This window comes from Eutrigla gurnardus, assembly GCF_963514095.1.
Source record: "Eutrigla gurnardus genome assembly, chromosome: 6".
Lineage (NCBI taxonomy): Eukaryota > Metazoa > Chordata > Actinopteri > Perciformes > Triglidae > Eutrigla > Eutrigla gurnardus.
Genome location: NC_139920.1, coordinates 6,974,451 through 6,991,868, shown reverse-complemented (window position 1 = coordinate 6,991,868; position 17,418 = coordinate 6,974,451). Strand labels below are relative to the sequence as shown.

Below are 17,418 nucleotides of genomic sequence, written 5' to 3'. Positions count from 1 at the left end.
CGTGTTTCATTGATCTCCCCCTGTAGATGGCGCTGTGACTCCGCGCTGCCAGATCCATGCTGTACGACGGTATGAGCCAGACCTGCAACTGTGACTCACTGTCACTCTATTTTTAATCCCTAGCCTACTAGGTTATATATTTGCCTTTAACTCATTCTTTGTCACTCAGTATTTAAATTGTTATTGTATTGTTGATACATTGCATTGAGCTCTATCAGATCGTGATACAAAACATTCACAATAAGGTGAATTTCCATGATCGATAATCATAAACATCGTCACGAGCTGTCTAGCTCGCTATCATAGTAGAGATGAAAAAATAGACCCTCACTTTAGAAAATACAGGATAATACATGTTTTATTTATTTTTCTTAATTTAGGGAGACTTCATGATGTGTCTTATTATTCACTAAAAAGGATGTTCACTATAAAAAGACGTGTCTGATCGGTGACGCAATAAAACTGTTTGGTTCCTTAACTAAATGTAAATTGATAGTAAGTTTTCGTGCATTTTGAAGAGTTTTAAGCATACCGTATTTTCATTAACTGGATAATATCGTGAATCATAATGTATTTACAGGATATTCGCGATATTTCTCGCATAACATGTTTTCATAAACACATTTCGGTGAACTATTTTCGTAAAATAATAGAAAGTTTCCAAACGAGACGCCATGGTGGTGGCTGTTGGAATCCGGGAGCAGACAGCCCCCGTGAAAGTCGTCCAATCAGGTGCAGCCTGATTGGTTTACGCCCAGACGCAAAAGCCGGGACTCCGCGGACCTATATATAGGGCAGAGTGGTGGTCGGACTCGGTATCAGTGAAACGCGCCGAGACGTCGAGCTGGAGGATGTCTTCTCGGACAGCCTGTATTCTTCTCCTAACGTTGGGTAAGTTTCCGCTTCACAGAGCTCCGATGCAACTAGAAGTCTGCTGTTTGTTTGTCGTTGTGTTGAGACACGCATTTGAAAAAAACACACAAATGACACAATCAAAATCACGGGACAGAGAAGGTGTGACGTTGTTCTCACACACACACATCTAAACGTGACACTCGGAGGTGCCGAGGCAGCACGTACACAACAAGAAAGGAAAAGCTTGTTACATGTCGTTTTTATTCGCACGAGTAGTGAAACGGGTACAGAGCAAATGTTGCTGGTGAGGAATTCCTGGAAACTTTAAAAGTTCCCATAGAGAGGCTGGTAGGCCTACGTTTTGGGGCTTTCCTGCACCAGGGCATACATGAAATCCCCCTCTTTACCTCTGCGTGTATAAAAAGGGGGATTTCTTTTTAATAGACTGTAATGTCCTGTATCCTGCTGCATTTTAACGTGGTTTCATACTTTTATCTGGCTATAGCATGGGAAAGGCATATGGATGCATTTTATATGTGGTTGGCTCCTGTCAGATGAAATTTTAAAAAGCTAAAAGAAATGGATTCCATTACTTGGATCTATTCATTTCTATGAAATGAATGTCTGTTGATGTTCAAATCCATGAGTTCAGTGGAGAGGACAACTGGACATTCTCCAACTACATCCCCATCGTGGGTTATTCCATCAGATTATTTCCCATTGACAGGATCGTCCTAACAACGTGAGCTGAGCTCTGACTTTTGACAATAGTGTGTGTGTGTGTGTGTGTGTGTGTGTGTGTGTGTGTGTGTGTGTGTGTGTGTGTGTGTGTGTGTGTGTGTGTGTGTGTGTGTGTGTGTGTGTGTGTGTTAAAAACAGTCTTGTTGTTTATTACAAGATAAATGTCCTCCATAAAATGTCCTTCATAGGGATACTTTTGACTTTTTAAATACATTTCTTTTTTTGGACACAAGCATCTGAACTTGTCCTAGAGTAGCCTATAGCACGTCTGTACTTCTGATAACTCTGGCGCGTGTGAGAATCAGGAGGTGGCAGAGATGTAGTCACTATATTCACACTTCTATCAGACCACAGGCATCACCGTCCCAGACACGATACCTCAAACCGGAAATGCATTTGCGGTTTGTCTCTGATGTGCATCATTGATACATCATTGATAACCTTCATCAAGCAGGAAATCACAGAAAAACCCAAGAACTTTTCTTCATTATCACCATGAGTCTTAATCTCTATCCCAGTACCTATAGAACCAGTCTGTCAGCTTTAAGAAACTAAAGGACTTTTCCCTTATGTGGGGACATACATCTGATAAAGCACTCATCATTCATGCTTGTAATACACCAAACCGTGAGCTGTTACGCTGCAAAATCCATTCAGAGAGAGTCACCCTTAGTCATTACTGTCTAAAATAAGATTCAAACAGACTGAGTCAGTGTTTCTCCTTAGAGCTGCAGGAGAAAGCTAACTTCCTTTTATCACTTCAACACATGTTACAGTAATCATGATCAGAGCAGCTGAGCAAACAAATCAGTCATGTTGAAGTGGAATCAAAGTGTACAGCAAACAATCCACACATTGGCATTTTCATTAGAGGCTGCAGATATCAAATTACTCAAAGTACTGTACTCCAGGATGTTTTGCACCTTTTTGGGTTGTTTTTGTTGTGTTTGTCTGTGGACCCGGACTGAGAGACCAGAGGCTGAGCGGCAGGTTTAAAGTGTTTATTTACAACAGGTCATAGTGCGGCGAGCTGGTGCGGGTGACGTGGCCGTGCGGGCACATCGGCAGTAGACAGCCGAGGAGACGAGCAGGCAGGTAGGCAGGCAGGCAGGCAGGAGTCCAGAGGAGAAGCGCTGGGGATTTCCGTAGGGACTGAATCATCTGGCGATGAAATGGTGGAGAGACCAGGGTTAAGTAGGCTGGAGCTGAATGGGAACAGGTGCGCCTACTCTGTCTCGGCTGCCAGCACACCCGTCGGACACACCCCGAGGAGGGGCTGGTGAGGGAGAGGGAAGGAGGGGGAAGACAGACAGGGAAAAACACACAAACAGGCACAAAACCCCAGACTGTCCCTGCAGAACCGTGACAGTTTTACTCTTTTTGTGGTCAGTTTTTGTCTCTTGGTCATTCATTTTGCTGCATTTTGAGTCCCTCTGGAAGTGTTACAGCACACGACAACGTGACTACATATAATGCCTGTAATAGAGAGGCTAAGTCACGGCCCTTCTGGTGGACCACCACGGGACCTTGTTTTGGAAAAAATATGTAATATTAAAATATAATTTTCATCCAGTTTGATATTTACCATTATGATGTTTGTCAATATAAAAGATAATTGTACACATCGAGAGTCACATTTTGTCGTACAACTGTTGAAGTATAAGAGATATAGTTCACAGAGCGGTTTCATGGTCATTTCTAATGGGATCACAAAATGATTTGTCTCTTGCCATTGACTGCTAAGGTAAGATAAGCTCCCATATGGTGGTCCACTGGAGGGGGCGGGACTTAGCCTCTCTAAAAATAAAAAAGAACAAGAAGTCCACAGTGAAAGTCGGTCCAGCTGCCTCAGTTTTGTTTTTTAATTGTTCATTTTCAGGTTGTGCAGTGCAGCTGATGATCCCTTCAGCTACAGCAGAGTCTCCATCAGATCTAACCTGCGTCGTCACCCCACAACCTGATGGGTCATTCCTCTACCATCTGTCCCAACCGCCCAGTTCATCCCAGTGTAAGACGTGCTGGGAGGACCACGAGGTGAGCCCTACACACTCAGCCCCCAACTGGGTTTAAGAGAGAGGATCTTAAATGAGCTGCGATCAGAACAGGATGCGTTTGCTTTTCGACATGGTCACTGGGTCACATCAGGTGTTCATCGAGCCAAACATTCTAGACACTGCAGTTGTCTTTCTTCTTCCCATTGTGCTGCTACCTTGTTGTGGTGGAGAGTTTGAGACCCTGCTGCGAGTTTTGTCTAGTGGGAGTTTCAGCTCATCCCCACTCATAGTGTGTACCTATTTAACCATAAATACACAAAAAAGATTTCTAAGTATTTTCAAAATCCAATATTTTTTTTTTCCTGGAAAACTATAAATGATGTGTGTTTACATCATGACATGCATCCATCAATCCCGAGCTAATATTATCAACCATCAAATCAAATTCCTCCAAACGTTCTTTCACGCCTCCCTATGATGTTTCACATCACCAGACGGGAAGATGCATAACTTATTAAAAAGTAAGTATTAATTAAGTAGTCAAAAAAGTCAGTTTCCTCATAAAAAACCTTAAAGTATTAAAAGAAAATGTCATAATATTCTACGGATGTCATGAAAAGTCATAGTATATAATATGTTGTGAAAAAGGATAAATATTCATAATATATTACGTCATAAAAAGTTTCAGCTCGACTTCAAGTATTTCATGTTCTCACATGTCAAGATGTGCTGCTTTTACTTTGAACTATTTTAATATTTTTGACGTATGTTTAATAATGTGGGGGGTTGGAGTGTTGGCGGGACAAAACTGACATTGTGAAGGTGTCACTTTGGACTCTGGGTAAGTGGGATGACATTTCAATGTAACACCAACCAAATATGCTTACATCAGCACTATGTGTCAAACATCATCAATAAGATAAATTAAAAGCACTTCTGGATCTGAAGGATTTCCCTTTGTGATGATTGTAGGTGCCGTTTAATTTTATTTTACAAAAGGAGGCTGATGAATGACTATGGGATCAGGTTAGGGTCACCATACCTGCATTTAGAACTTGATACCATGTTCGATACCGCGGGGGGAAATGACAAAAAATGAAGGGACAGAATTTTAAAAGAAAGATTAAATAATAGAAACAACATCAATAACAACACTTTTAATTGTCTGTCGCAGGGTCACAAAACAAAACACAGTAACACAGCTGTAGGGTAGATTGTTTTATTGCGTGTACATAAAATGATTCTGTGAAGGATTTAAACCTTGGATTCAGTTGGTGAATAAGTCAGGTTTCTTGTAAGCCACAAGAATCTTCACCAAGCAGCTCTGAAAATGTCTGCTTTGTTTGGGTCCACGTACCTCTGTGAGTCATCTTTTTCTGACATGAACGTCATAGAAAGACTGAATACACATCGTCACACATACAACTGGACATGTGACGACTCTCGTGAAGTGATACAGTGACATGTGGACAGATATAACACAATGACAAGTGAATATGTAATATCTGTGTATTTGAATTGTTTTGACAGTGTTCATGTTTTAATTTCATAGTATGAGATTATGAGACTAGAAATGCATAGAGACATAGAAAATGCACATGCAGGAGAACTAAATATGTTGAGTTGTGGACACCAGCAAATGTTTTGTAAATGTTCAGGCAAATCATATTAATTTTGTTTGGGTTGAAATAAGCTATGAGAATAAAGGTTGGAAAAAAGGTTGGAGCCCATCTCTGCTAATGCATGGCACTGGGAACTCCCTACAAGTCCAACTTCTTCTTTAAGGACAGCATAATGAAAAGTCATGACCAAGATCCCTGGGAAAACCCCAACATATCAATGACGAGTCTGCGAAAAAAAATCCACTAACTTGTGTCTGTGTGTTAATTTCCCAGAAAACTGTCATCGCCCGTGATGCCGCCTTCGACACAAAACTGGTCCACAGTCTGACGAACCAGTCACTCACCCTGAAGGACTGCCTGGACTACATGCACTATAAAAGTGACTGTGAGGTAAGAACAATTTCATATTCAGGTCGAGTTGCAGCTCCAGACATCACAACTTGACAAAACCCAACCTGGAAATATTAAATGTGGAAATACAGCTGGGGATTCCCCAGACGTGCGTCTAACCAGTCAGGTTAGAAGTGTTCAGAGCTCAGGCATGTTCAGTGGCAGAATGTTATGCTAAAATGAGCTGGGAATGTAGCGGGTATTTTGGCTTTCAATTCAATCCAATTTTATTTCTATAGCCCCAAATCACAAATTTGCCTCATAGGGCTTTACAATCTATACAGTGTATCCACATACATTCACTGTCCCAGTCCCAGTAAGGGAAGGGGGGGACCTCAGGGAGAAAAACAGAGGAGAATGTGTAATAATAGATGTCATGTGTACAGAATAAACCACAAAAATGACAGTCAATTATGAAATAGTCCATGTGATGAGAGCAGTAATTGCAGTAGTAAAAGTAATGGCTAAGCAATAAAAGTAGAAATCGAGTAGTCACACTGCTTCTGGAGTTTTGTTTTGTTTTTTACATTTTTACTTGATGACGCACACACATACTCACAATGAGAATACACATCAACCTCACTGCCCTGCAGCTGTACACAACGTCATAATTATTCAGAAATATTACGGCACACATCAACAAATAACTATTTTAATGCTTGGAAATATAAACAAAGTTGTTGATCTGACAAAGGCTAAAATATTATTCTTTAAGCTTTTTTAAGTCTGAAGTGCTGCTTCAAGTTGGAAGTGAAAAATGCCCATTGAAATGATATGATATGATACTGAAATGTCTAGTCTGATCACCAGTCCAAACGCCACCGATAATCAGGTTACCGGTACCTTGTAGTAAGACTACAACAACTTCCTACCACAGACCTGAAACATGTCCAGACATGTTGACTCTGAACTCTCTGTGACTGCATTTCCTGTATGTGCAAAAACTGGTGGTGGGCCGTTATCGCCTTCCCGTGCTGCGTTAACGCGAGACTCTTATCGGGCGATAAAAAAAACGCCGTTAATCTATTCTCAAAGTTGGGTTGGGAGCTGGGTCTATACCAGGCTTGAAAAAAGCGCTCGATGTTGTTCTGATGACCGTCCGCCTCTTTGAAACACCACCATGTCGCTTTCTACTTCGTAAACTCGGAAAGTTGACACCGTATCTTGATAAGCTGTTGCACTCTTCAGACTCTTGGTGTGAAGAGTGCAACAGCTTATCAAGATTGATAAGCTGTTGCACTCTTCACACCAAGAGTCTGAAGAGTGCAACAGCTTATCAAGATTGATAAGCTGTTGCACTCTTCACACCAAGAGTCTGAAGAGTGCAACAGCTTATCAAGATACGGTGTCAACTTTTCAGACTCTTGGTGTGAGCGGGACCGGAACTGGTACTTTTCTAATAAAAATGCCGCTGTGTGTCTCCGTCCGAAATCTGCTGCGCTCGCGCTGCCTGCTCACACAGATCCGCTCGTGCGCACATGCGCTGATGTAGGTCGAGGCTGCGTTTCAATAACAGTTTGAGTCGCCCTTGCTCACTTGCCCTCAGCCCTTGCTATGACGTCACACGGAGGCCACTTGGAGGGCGGAGGGAAAGAGGGCGGAGGGGGAGTGAAAGAGGTAAATGGAACACACCTGCCCTCATTCACTAACAGCCCAGACAATCATGGATCAACCACACGTTGTTGGAGTAGCGCTATACTGCCTATTCCAAATTACACAAAATATGCGGAGACTCATTTCATTGAGACGAAGACGTATTCTGCGCTTGATGGCAATACGTCGGCTTATATACTTACACTTTTAAACGGTGGGCTCTGCCATAACTCCGCAACAGACAGTCTAATTGCACAATTTAAGAAAATGAATTAAATTTAATTAATTTTCTACTTTCTTCTTTCTTCTTCTTCCTTGGTGGTGAATAGACAACAGACACTGGTGTTTAAGGTTTATTATCGCCACCGCATGGACATATTTTTCGTGCACCACTGCAATGCATTGTGGGTGATATACAGCTCTGAAGTGGCCATCGTTGTTCACTCGATCACTCAGCCCTCAAGGGTCGATCTCACGGAGATCACTTCAGCTGTTCAGGGAAATGGAACAGCCCTTAAGATGGCGGCGGGGATTCCCCCGACGGCAAGTGCTTAGGGCAAGTGAGCGAGGGCGACTCAAACTGTTATTGAAACGCAGCTCGAGTGTTTACCAGAAATATGAGACGGCGCTCCTTAAAAACAACATCAAGCCATTTTTTTTTTCAATAAATCTTTATTGACAGAAATGTAATCAATACAAAGGCAGTTATTATTAATGTACCTTCAAACAAACAATTGAACAACAGCCAGGGGTTAGGCTATTAAATAAATACAGAGAATAAAGAGCACAAATCATATGTTTTCATAGCTTTCTTATTATTCGAGTCACAGATACTTTGCATGTACTGTCCCGTTTCCCTTTGCCACAAAACAGGGTTTAGAGTGACTAAATTTAGCTTTGTGTATGTGATATTTTCCTAATATTATTATTAAAGTTTATGACATACAGTTCTTTCTGTTTCTTACTTTTGACATCGTGGACACCAAAAAGTACATTGTTCCAATCTAAAGAAAAATCTGAGTCAATCTTCAATGTGATGTGTATGGAAGGTTCCATATTTGGATCCAGTTCAGTCCATGAACAATATTAGACCAGTACTGAACAACAGATGGAGTCGTGGTAATATCAGTTTGAAATAGTGATCTTATTAGATAATTCCTTTTTTTAGTTTTAACAGAAAAACACATATGCCCCACTGGTGTTAATATGGGATCTAAAGGAGGACAAACTGGTTTACCAGCACCTCTTAATAGAGTTAGGATACCAGAAGGAACAGCATCCATTACAATTGCAAAGTCCCTTGGGGTCACAGGAATACCATATGTTGAAAGGAATTCAGTGTTATTTAGTAAATTTCCATTATCATTGAGTAGTTGGGTAACTAAAATAATTTTATTATCAAACCATGAATTAAGAAATAGAGATTTATTTTTATATTTGATGTGTTGATTGTTCCAAATAAAGCATCTATGTGGAGAGAAGTTGTGCTTATAGATTAAAGACCATGCCAACAGCATTTGTTTATGAAAGTTAGATAGTATAGGGGAAGATTTTCTATTTTGGTGGATGTAGGATTATGTAAGAACTGCTTTATCCAGTTAATTTTAAAGGTATTCTTGAGGGGAGTAAAGTCAAGAAAATTTAGACCACCAGGCTCATAATTGTTCATAATAACAGATTTTTTCACATAATGCGTCTTGTTTTTTCAAATTAAATTAAAATTATTAATAATAAAATTAAATAACAACTTATCAATGGCACTACAGATTTGTTTTTCGACAGACAAGGGAATAGCTGAATAAGTAAGACGAGACAATCCTTCTGCCTTTGTTAGCAGTATTCAACCTTTTAGAGATAAATCCCTTTAAAGCCATTGGTTTAGCTTTTTCCTTGTCTTATCAATAATCATATTAAAATGTTCAGAGCACCTATCTGTCTGATTTTTTACAATGGTAATCCCAAGGTAGGTGATTTTATTTTTAACAGGTATATTGTAGATCATTGAATCATCGCAGTTTTTAAGAGGAAATAGCTCACATTTCTTCAGGTTTAAGGCAAGTCCAGAAGCTGCAGATAATAAATCTATTGTATGGATAGCAATGGGAACCTGTGAAGCATTTTTTAAGAATAATGTGGTATCATCTGCCAGTTGACTGATTATAATTTCTCTATCTGCAATAAAGATACATTTTAACGAGCTATTTTTAATATGAGTAGAAAGTAGTTGAGTGCATAGGATAAATAAGGGGAGGCGGGACAGCCCTGTCGAATGCCTCGCTGTAAATCAAATCTCGGGGAAGTCCCACTTTTTAGTCTGATGGAGCTGTTACCTTTAAAGTACAAAGTTTTAACAGCTTTATAAAAAAAAAATCACCAAATCCGAATTGTTAAATTGTCTGAAATATAAAATTATGTTCTACGGTGTCAAATGCCTTATAGAAATCAAGGAAGAAGATACGATTGTCATCAGAACACAGAGAAGAGTAATCAATTAAATCTAAAACAAGTCGAATATTATTGGAAATATGTCTTTTTCTCATAAATCCCGATTGGGTCTCATCAATAATTGGGTCTAAAACATTTTTAAGTCGTTTGGCAAGTACTGAAGCAAATACCTTGTAATCAGTGTTGAGTAATGAAATGGGTCGCCAATTATCAATAAGTAGATGGTCTTTTTTAGGTTTTGGAATCAAAGTAATCAGGCCTTGTGTTAGTGTAGGAGGTAGAGCTTCTTGTTCCACACTTTCTAAAATTACCTTAAGTAGAAAGGGTGCTAAATCTTCAATAAATGTTTGATAAAACTCTGCGGAGAGACCATCAACTCCAGGAGATTTGTTAGTTTTGAGGTGTGCGATCACATAAGTGACTTCCTGTAAAGTGATACTTCCGTCACACATCTCTTTGTCATCTTCAGAAATGTTAGTGATGTTACTCAGAGAATTGAAAAATGAAGATGCTGACTGATGACAGTATTTTGTTTTATATAGCTCGCTGTAAAAACTGGAGCAAAAGTCTGCAATTCTATTAGGATCATCAGTTATATCAACATTAATATTGAGTTGTTGGATTAAATTGAGTTTCCCGTGATTTCTTTCTAGGTTAACAAAAATAGGCCGAATTCTCTTCTCCTTCTCAGATCCATCTCTTTCTTGATCTTACGAACGCACCTTTAGCCTTAAGTAAATAGATTTCATTTAGTTTAATTTGTTCTGAGATCTAACCGATCCCTTTCTGACATATCAGCAGGGCTCTTCTGTCATAATAAAATTATTTTAGAGATATACTTTCTCTTCCTCTGGTCTTTGATTTTTGGAGAAAGCTACCATAGTTTCTTAAATATTGAGCTGCTTTAAATTTCAAAAGTTCCCAGTAAACAACATCAAGCCATGCATGTATTAGGACGTGATGACGTATACAACCGGCAATCGGGCCAAGGCCCGTTTGGGCTGAGCAGTGTGAGTGCAAAGCGGCGGGGGACCCCTTGTGGGGGGAAATCATGCCGAGCCATGCTACGGATCGCGCCCTTAGGCAGCCTATGTTAAATAAATAAAGTTTGTTTTTGATAAGCTGTGGAACTCTGAGTTAACCTATTTCTACCTGACATTTTATGAACTATTAAGCTGTTGAAATTTGAGTAAACCTGTAACTTATATTTTACTTGATAAAATAAGACAATATATCCACTCATATGGCGTTGTAGTGTTTTACAGTATCTGTAGCTAGAAACCCAATCTGGGAAAACATTTTTTCAAATTCAAATATTAAGTTACTGACTATTAGCTGTTGTTTTCATTTGCACATCTTTGCAAATGTCTGGCATTAGAATCGTTAGATTATCTGTAATTACAGCACTAACCTCTCACTCATTTCTGTGTATCTCTCCCTTCATTTAGGTCTGGAAGGATGCCCACTGCAACAGTAAGTGCTGCATTAGAGTTGCATTATTGTTAATGTCTTTATCCGCCCACACACGTGCTACTCATGATGTGGGAGTGAAACACTTTCATGTTGTGTCACTGTCACCAGAGCTAGATATCACTGATTTATGAATTACTTACAGATTCCTTGGTGCAGTTTGTCACGTTTTTCATTTTCAACATTTGATTTGTTCTCTATATTGTTTTGTTTTCTAGTTAATTGCAGCCTGATCTTGGATCTCAAGTATCGTCTCCCGACCCCTGGTGAGTTACCTCAACACTTACTGCAGTTTGTGGTTTTAGATCTTCGCTTACAGTGTATCAAATCCATGTTGTTATCAGCTGGCTGCAGTTTAACAAACAGAAGCACAGCTAAACCACAGGACTTCTATGTGAAAACATTTCATAAGAAAACTCCAACAAGCTCATTATTTCTCTCTTCTTGTTTCCTGTATCTTTTAGAGTTTTTAGAAGAATAACAATAATCCTGTTTTTTAGGAAGCTGGCAGTTTGATTTACTGTTTGAAACAAACACCCTCTGTGGTTTGCATTCATCAGTCATCTCTTGATTTTCTGAGAAGCTGATGTTGTGTTGTGGTTCAATTTGGTTTCATAAGAGGGGGAAGAATTTCCACAAACACCTGCCAACATAAGGCGGTGTGAAAAGAAGGAGATATCGGCAAATGGCCCACCCTTTCCTCACATGAAAGTTAAATTACTTTGAATTAGTTTCAAATGCATTCATACTTCACAGAAAGAGAGAGAAATAGTCAGTCAGTGTGTTGTGGAACCGTCATTGCCAGTAAAGACCTTCTAAAGAAGAGGAAGTATAAAACAATGCAAGACTGCAGTCTGCAGAATAATAATAATAACTGACTGTAATCCGACTGAATTTGGGAATGTTGGCACATTTCCTGAATATAACTTGTTGCATAATTTATGACAGGAAATGTGTTTTTGTCACCATAGATATTTTTAGCAACATGACCCTCAATGTCCAGATCTAAGATTTAAGAAGGTTTAACAGTGAACAAATGTCAGCTGATTTGGGAATAAATACCATCTGATCGGTGGCTGTACCCACACCTGTAACCTGATCAAAATGTGGCAATGAAACTTCAGCAAAGCCAACAGAAGTTAACATGAAAGACATTTACAGCACAAAACATTAAGACTGCATGATATAGCCCTTCAAAATGCAGTGTGTCTCTTGAATGTCACGTCAATTTGAATTTCTTTTTCCAAAAGCAAAATTGACCAAACTGACATCCCTTCTGTAAACTACAAGCTTTTAAGGCAGCAAAAGATGACAAGCTCAGCTGCCTGTTACGCTATAGAGACGCCCTCTGGTGGCGTCCGCTGGTCACTACAACACATCGCATTAATACAGCATCATAGAAAGCAGAGCGTCTGTATTTAAATAATATGTATTGTAATTCTTATTGTATGTATTTCAACGGTATTGAAAATAATCCCATCGGGATGTCTAAATACGCTACACAATGTGAACGATAGACAGACAGATATCCAAGAGCCATTGATAGCATGAATAATAACTCACTGACAATGTTTTTGAAATAATGATACGACTATTTCCTCTCATCTTTGTGTCCTTTCAGTGAACTCTACATTGATCTGCATCGTTAAGAGTTGGTGTCTGGACCAGATGCAATTTGGTCTTGTTGTCGCCGCTATTATTATTCTCATCTGTTTCCTCGTGGTTCTGTTTCGTTGGATTTTCTTCAAATTTAGAAGAGGACCTGCAACCACGAGCGCTCAATACACTAATGCAAATGAGCAGATTGACATGGTGCAACATAAAGACATAATATGAGTTGATATGCTACAACACCACAGTTGCTGAACAAGGATGAAAACTGAATAGCTCTCATCTTAATGTGGCCACTGTTGTATATATGTACTTCAATAATAATGATGATAATAATAATAATAATAATAATAATAATGTAAAGGTCTGTATCAGTAAGGAGTAAGGGTCTGGAGAAATTGGCAGGACCAAGGACCTGGATTGTTTTTGTCGGTGAGCTATGCCCAAAGCAGGGCTATAGGTATTGATGATCATGATGATGATGATGATATATAATATGTTTATTATTTTTCACAAAAGTGCCTATAAGAAAAGTAAAATGAAATAGAAATACAAGATCTATCTATTTCCGTTTAAAATGGTAATAGATAGTTTCATTGCTCAGCTGTGGAAGTTGGGAGATATATTAAAAATAATATATATTGAATAAAAGAGTAATATATATATATATTATTAGACTCTCTATGTACGGAGCAGTCATGGTGCGATATGAAGACTTAAATGACTGCCTATGTGACAGGTCATGTTTGATCTCAGGGTTCCTGGAAATCCAGAAATCAGCTGGACATTTTACACAAAATCACTGTATTAATCTGCTTGTTTTATTTCCTCTTATATGTCACTTTATATTCATTGCTGTCCTCCGTTCTTACATATTTTATGTAAGTTTTAAGACAGTTTCTGCTACTTAAAGCTGCATTCATTCGATTGTTTGTTTTTTGGCTGCAAACCCATCTTTAAAACACAAGTTCATTGATTTATTATCAATTCATTGCATTGTCTGTCAACATTGTGAACATTCCCATTTTAATTAATTTATTTTTTGAACATCTGTCCAAAACTGAAGATGCAGTTAACTGTCATATGATGAAGAAAATGCATCAGAAACTCACATTTGAGAAGCTGGAACGCGATGTTTTTGGCATATTTTGTTTGATAAATGATGATTTGATTATCAAAACAGTTGCAGAGTAAAACCAAAATCATGAGCTCAAAGAGCTTACTATGAAATTATACCGCGTGCAGATCTATATGGTATCTATATGGCTTTACTTGTTTTTATAAGTGTTTTCTGCTCCTGCTTTTAAATTGTCTCAATTGTAATTCTTTGAAATCAATTTAACAATGTCTCAAAAATCAATGTTTATGGGTTCGCTGGTGTTAAAATTCGACATGAGATGTTTATCTTCATCCTTTTTTAAAGCATACATTTCTCATCGTCTTCAGCAAGTCACATTTGTGACTTGCTCCGTTTACACAGAACGGGCCATTATTATATAGGCGTATGACCATTATGATCAATATCGATTTCTGCGCTAGCCTAATTAGCCTAGCAAATGTTTCCAGGACTGAAATGTTAACTTTGGATGAAGCCAGATTCAAAGTTCCTGTTTCATTTTCTTGACATTTTAGAGTCAACGGTTTTTACACATGGTGTATGAATCCGAAAATACTGTCAACTGGCTGAACATGTTGTAAAAAACATGGTCATTTCATTTGACAAGTTAATTTCGAAATATGCACCAAATTCTTTCATTGATGCCATTTGCTGGTTTGTTTTAAGTCTATCATCTCGTTAATGTGGATTGTTTTAATGTTGTTTTCAAATTAAAATATAGGTTAAACAAATGAAATCACATGATTGTTACTGAATTTTAACACCACTTATACATTTAAAGAGAGGGTGAACTTGACAGCAGCTTTAGGCTACATTTTAAGTAATTCATCTTATCAGCTTTCAAAAAAATGAACAGCAGGACTGATTTAGTCCTGATGATTTACCATTCAAACCTGACTTTCAGTCAGGGCTTCAGCTTTATTTAGGAAGATGCACCATATCAGCACAATGTACACTAAAATGATTAAAACTAGATTGTGACACGGGACAAAAACATCCCGTAACATGCAGGAAGTGGAAATATGAACCAATTGTTATAGTTATGAGTAATTCTACTCCACTGAAACTGTTCTCTTGTGTTAGCACTACTTCTTACACATTTCACACACAACATATGAAAGAAAGAAAGAAAGAAAGAACCATTGCTCTGTACTGAGCTGGCTTCAGTCAGAGGTGTAGATGGGGGGGGGGGGCATGCATCCACCTGCATCGCTGTCAGCCCTTCATGATGTGGCTAGTTGTATTTTCTGATGCATTTTTGGCAGAGGAACTTTTCTGGGGATTAATGAAGTTCAAACTTATGTTATCATAACAGCCGTGTAGCTCTTTTTAGATGAATTGAAATAACTTGGAGACACCTTAACGTTCTCCAGCACCATCAGCAGGTCCAAATAAATCCAACACCAGAATCAGGATCAAGTTCATTGCAAGTTTTCACACAGAAGGAATTGTCCTTGGTGTTTGGTGCAACACCGTTGGCTATGTTTAAAAAACGGTAAATATGCCCCCTTAAATACTTTCACTGAATGTAGGTCAAGTCTAAGAACAAACCAATGTTTCTTTTGTCTCTAATATTATACTACAAGGTACTCTGAAGGAATGTGTTTTGAATGATATTATAGTATTCCTGTTTAACTCAGCCTCGTCAGCAGAGGGCGCTCTAAGCTTTACACTTGACTGGTGATCTGGAGCTGACAGTAGGAGTCACGTGACAAGTGAGTTTAAGTGTACAGAGGAGAGCTCCTGATCTGACCTGAATGTTCCTGTTTCCTACAGGTACTGTGCCATTAACAGTGGAGCCATACTGTCTAAATGGAAAGGATCTATACACTTTTTAATTTGAATTAACTGATACTTGTAACGTGGGGTTGACGAGAAGCTTAGCCACGGATGCTAATAGCTCAGCTCCAGCACGAAATAAAGTTGTGAGGCCGGAGACGAAGTGGAGGGATTTCCGCACAGTACATTTATTCACAGATACAGACCATACAAGCCAGGTCTCACGGCATAAACTATTACCCTCAGCAAAACAATAAACGGAGGAAGAAGTAGTTCGTGACCTGTAGCCTTCACCAGCGTCCACATTACTGAAGTCAAGGAAGTCGACTAGGGGAGAAAGGTGATATCAGGTGACCAAACATAAGGAGGCGCCACCGTGTGGCGTTAACTGGTAGTGCCCTGTTATACTCTGGCTGTTACATACTCTTGGACGATGTCTTTTTTTTATATAAAATAAACTGTGGGATGATTTTAACCTTTTCATTATTGCTTCATTATTCTTACTTTGACATTTCCATCCAATTATGCAAAATCAAGCAAACCAGTCAACAACATACATTATTTATTCTTTCAGCATGCCTTCGACCCAAAAACTCCAGCTTTTATTTTTTTCTTTGGGCGGCTGTGGCTCAGAGGTTGAGCGTTCGAATCCCGGCTCTTCCAGTCTGCATGCTGAAGCAGCCAAGATGCTGAACGCCATCGGCGTGTGAATGTGTATGAATGAGTTAGCTAACATTAGATCCTGATGTGCAGGCGGCTCCTCTGCCATCAGTATGAATGTTAGAAGATTTGATGGAAACATCAGACCAAACTTTGAGGCTATTTAAAGGCAGAGTAGGTCATTTGGAAAAACCACAGATAATTTGACATTGAATGTATCACTGAAGGTAGCACTGTCGCCCACCTTGCATGTTCTCCCCGTGTAAGCGTGGGTTCTCCCACAGTCCAAAGACATGCAGGATGGGGATAGGTTGACTGATGACTCTAAATTGCCCGTCGGTGTGAATGTGAGCGTGAATGGTTGTTTGTCAAAAGAAAGAAACCCCAACATCATTGCTAATAAAGTAAGAGCTAAAAAATAGAAACAAGGTCCTTGTCTGAGTAAATGTTCAGCAAGGATACCTCAAGAACAACAAAATTATGATCAACGGTGAGTCTTGAGCCTTTTTCTCTCAGAGTCTTTTTGAACATAAGTATACTTCTACTGGAGAACGTAGAAGTATACATTTGACACCTCTGGCTCATTGAAATACACTGATGAAATTGTACATCATGTACAACTACTCCACAAGACTGAAAACCTGCAACAAAAGGCTGTACTTTGTCATATGTAAAACAAATTAAAATAAAGCCTGGACTGCAGGGTCCTGAACTCAAGAGAGCCATTCATGACATAATCCATGAAACAGCTATGAAGTTCAGCATACCAAGGTTATCTTCTGGGCTCTGATGGTCGATATTATCTCTGGAGGTCAATACAGGGTTTCCCTGTCTGGCTATAGGAGCGTGTTAACATAAAGGGGGCTTAATTACACTATAGTTTAATTATAGTGTAATAATATAGTATTAGCGTATAAATATGGTTTTGACAGTCCTGCCACGACCACAGATAACATTTTAATTATTTTTTTAAATGTTCAGAGCATCGGATTTATTCATTGCTATCAGCTTGTTAGGAGGATTTCAAGTAATATAACAGAAGGTTTTTTCTGAATAGAATCACATACTTCATACTGTTATTACATTAATGTTCAGATGATTGGTGATCATTTTAGCCTCTTCTGGATTTTCAGATTGGAGT

At 38.9% G+C, this 17,418-nt stretch overlaps 1 protein-coding gene across 1 annotated transcript; it reads left to right on the top strand.

Moving 5' to 3' along the window:
- The first annotated feature begins 818 nt into the window (after positions 1-818).
- LOC311014725 (uncharacterized protein) lies at positions 819-14,456 on the top strand. Its single transcript, XM_084011494.1, has 6 exons — positions 819-891; positions 3,476-3,630; positions 5,486-5,602; positions 11,089-11,113; positions 11,329-11,376; positions 12,732-14,456. The coding sequence occupies exons 1-6, from the start codon at positions 852-854 to the stop codon at positions 12,944-12,946; spliced, it is 600 nt and encodes a 199-aa protein (XP_083867620.1). The 5' UTR covers positions 819-851; the 3' UTR covers positions 12,947-14,456.
- Positions 14,457-17,418: the final 2,962 nt, after the last annotated feature.

Coding starts and splice junctions, on each gene's coding strand:
- LOC311014725 (XM_084011494.1), top strand. CDS start 852: ATGTCTTCTCGGACAGCCTGTATTCTTCTCCTAACGTTGG. Junction 3,631..5,485: donor CGTGCTGGGAGGACCACGAG/GTGAGCCCTACA, acceptor TTAATTTCCCAG/AAAACTGTCATCGCCCGTGA. Junction 11,114..11,328: donor GAAGGATGCCCACTGCAACA/GTAAGTGCTGCA, acceptor TTTGTTTTCTAG/TTAATTGCAGCCTGATCTTG.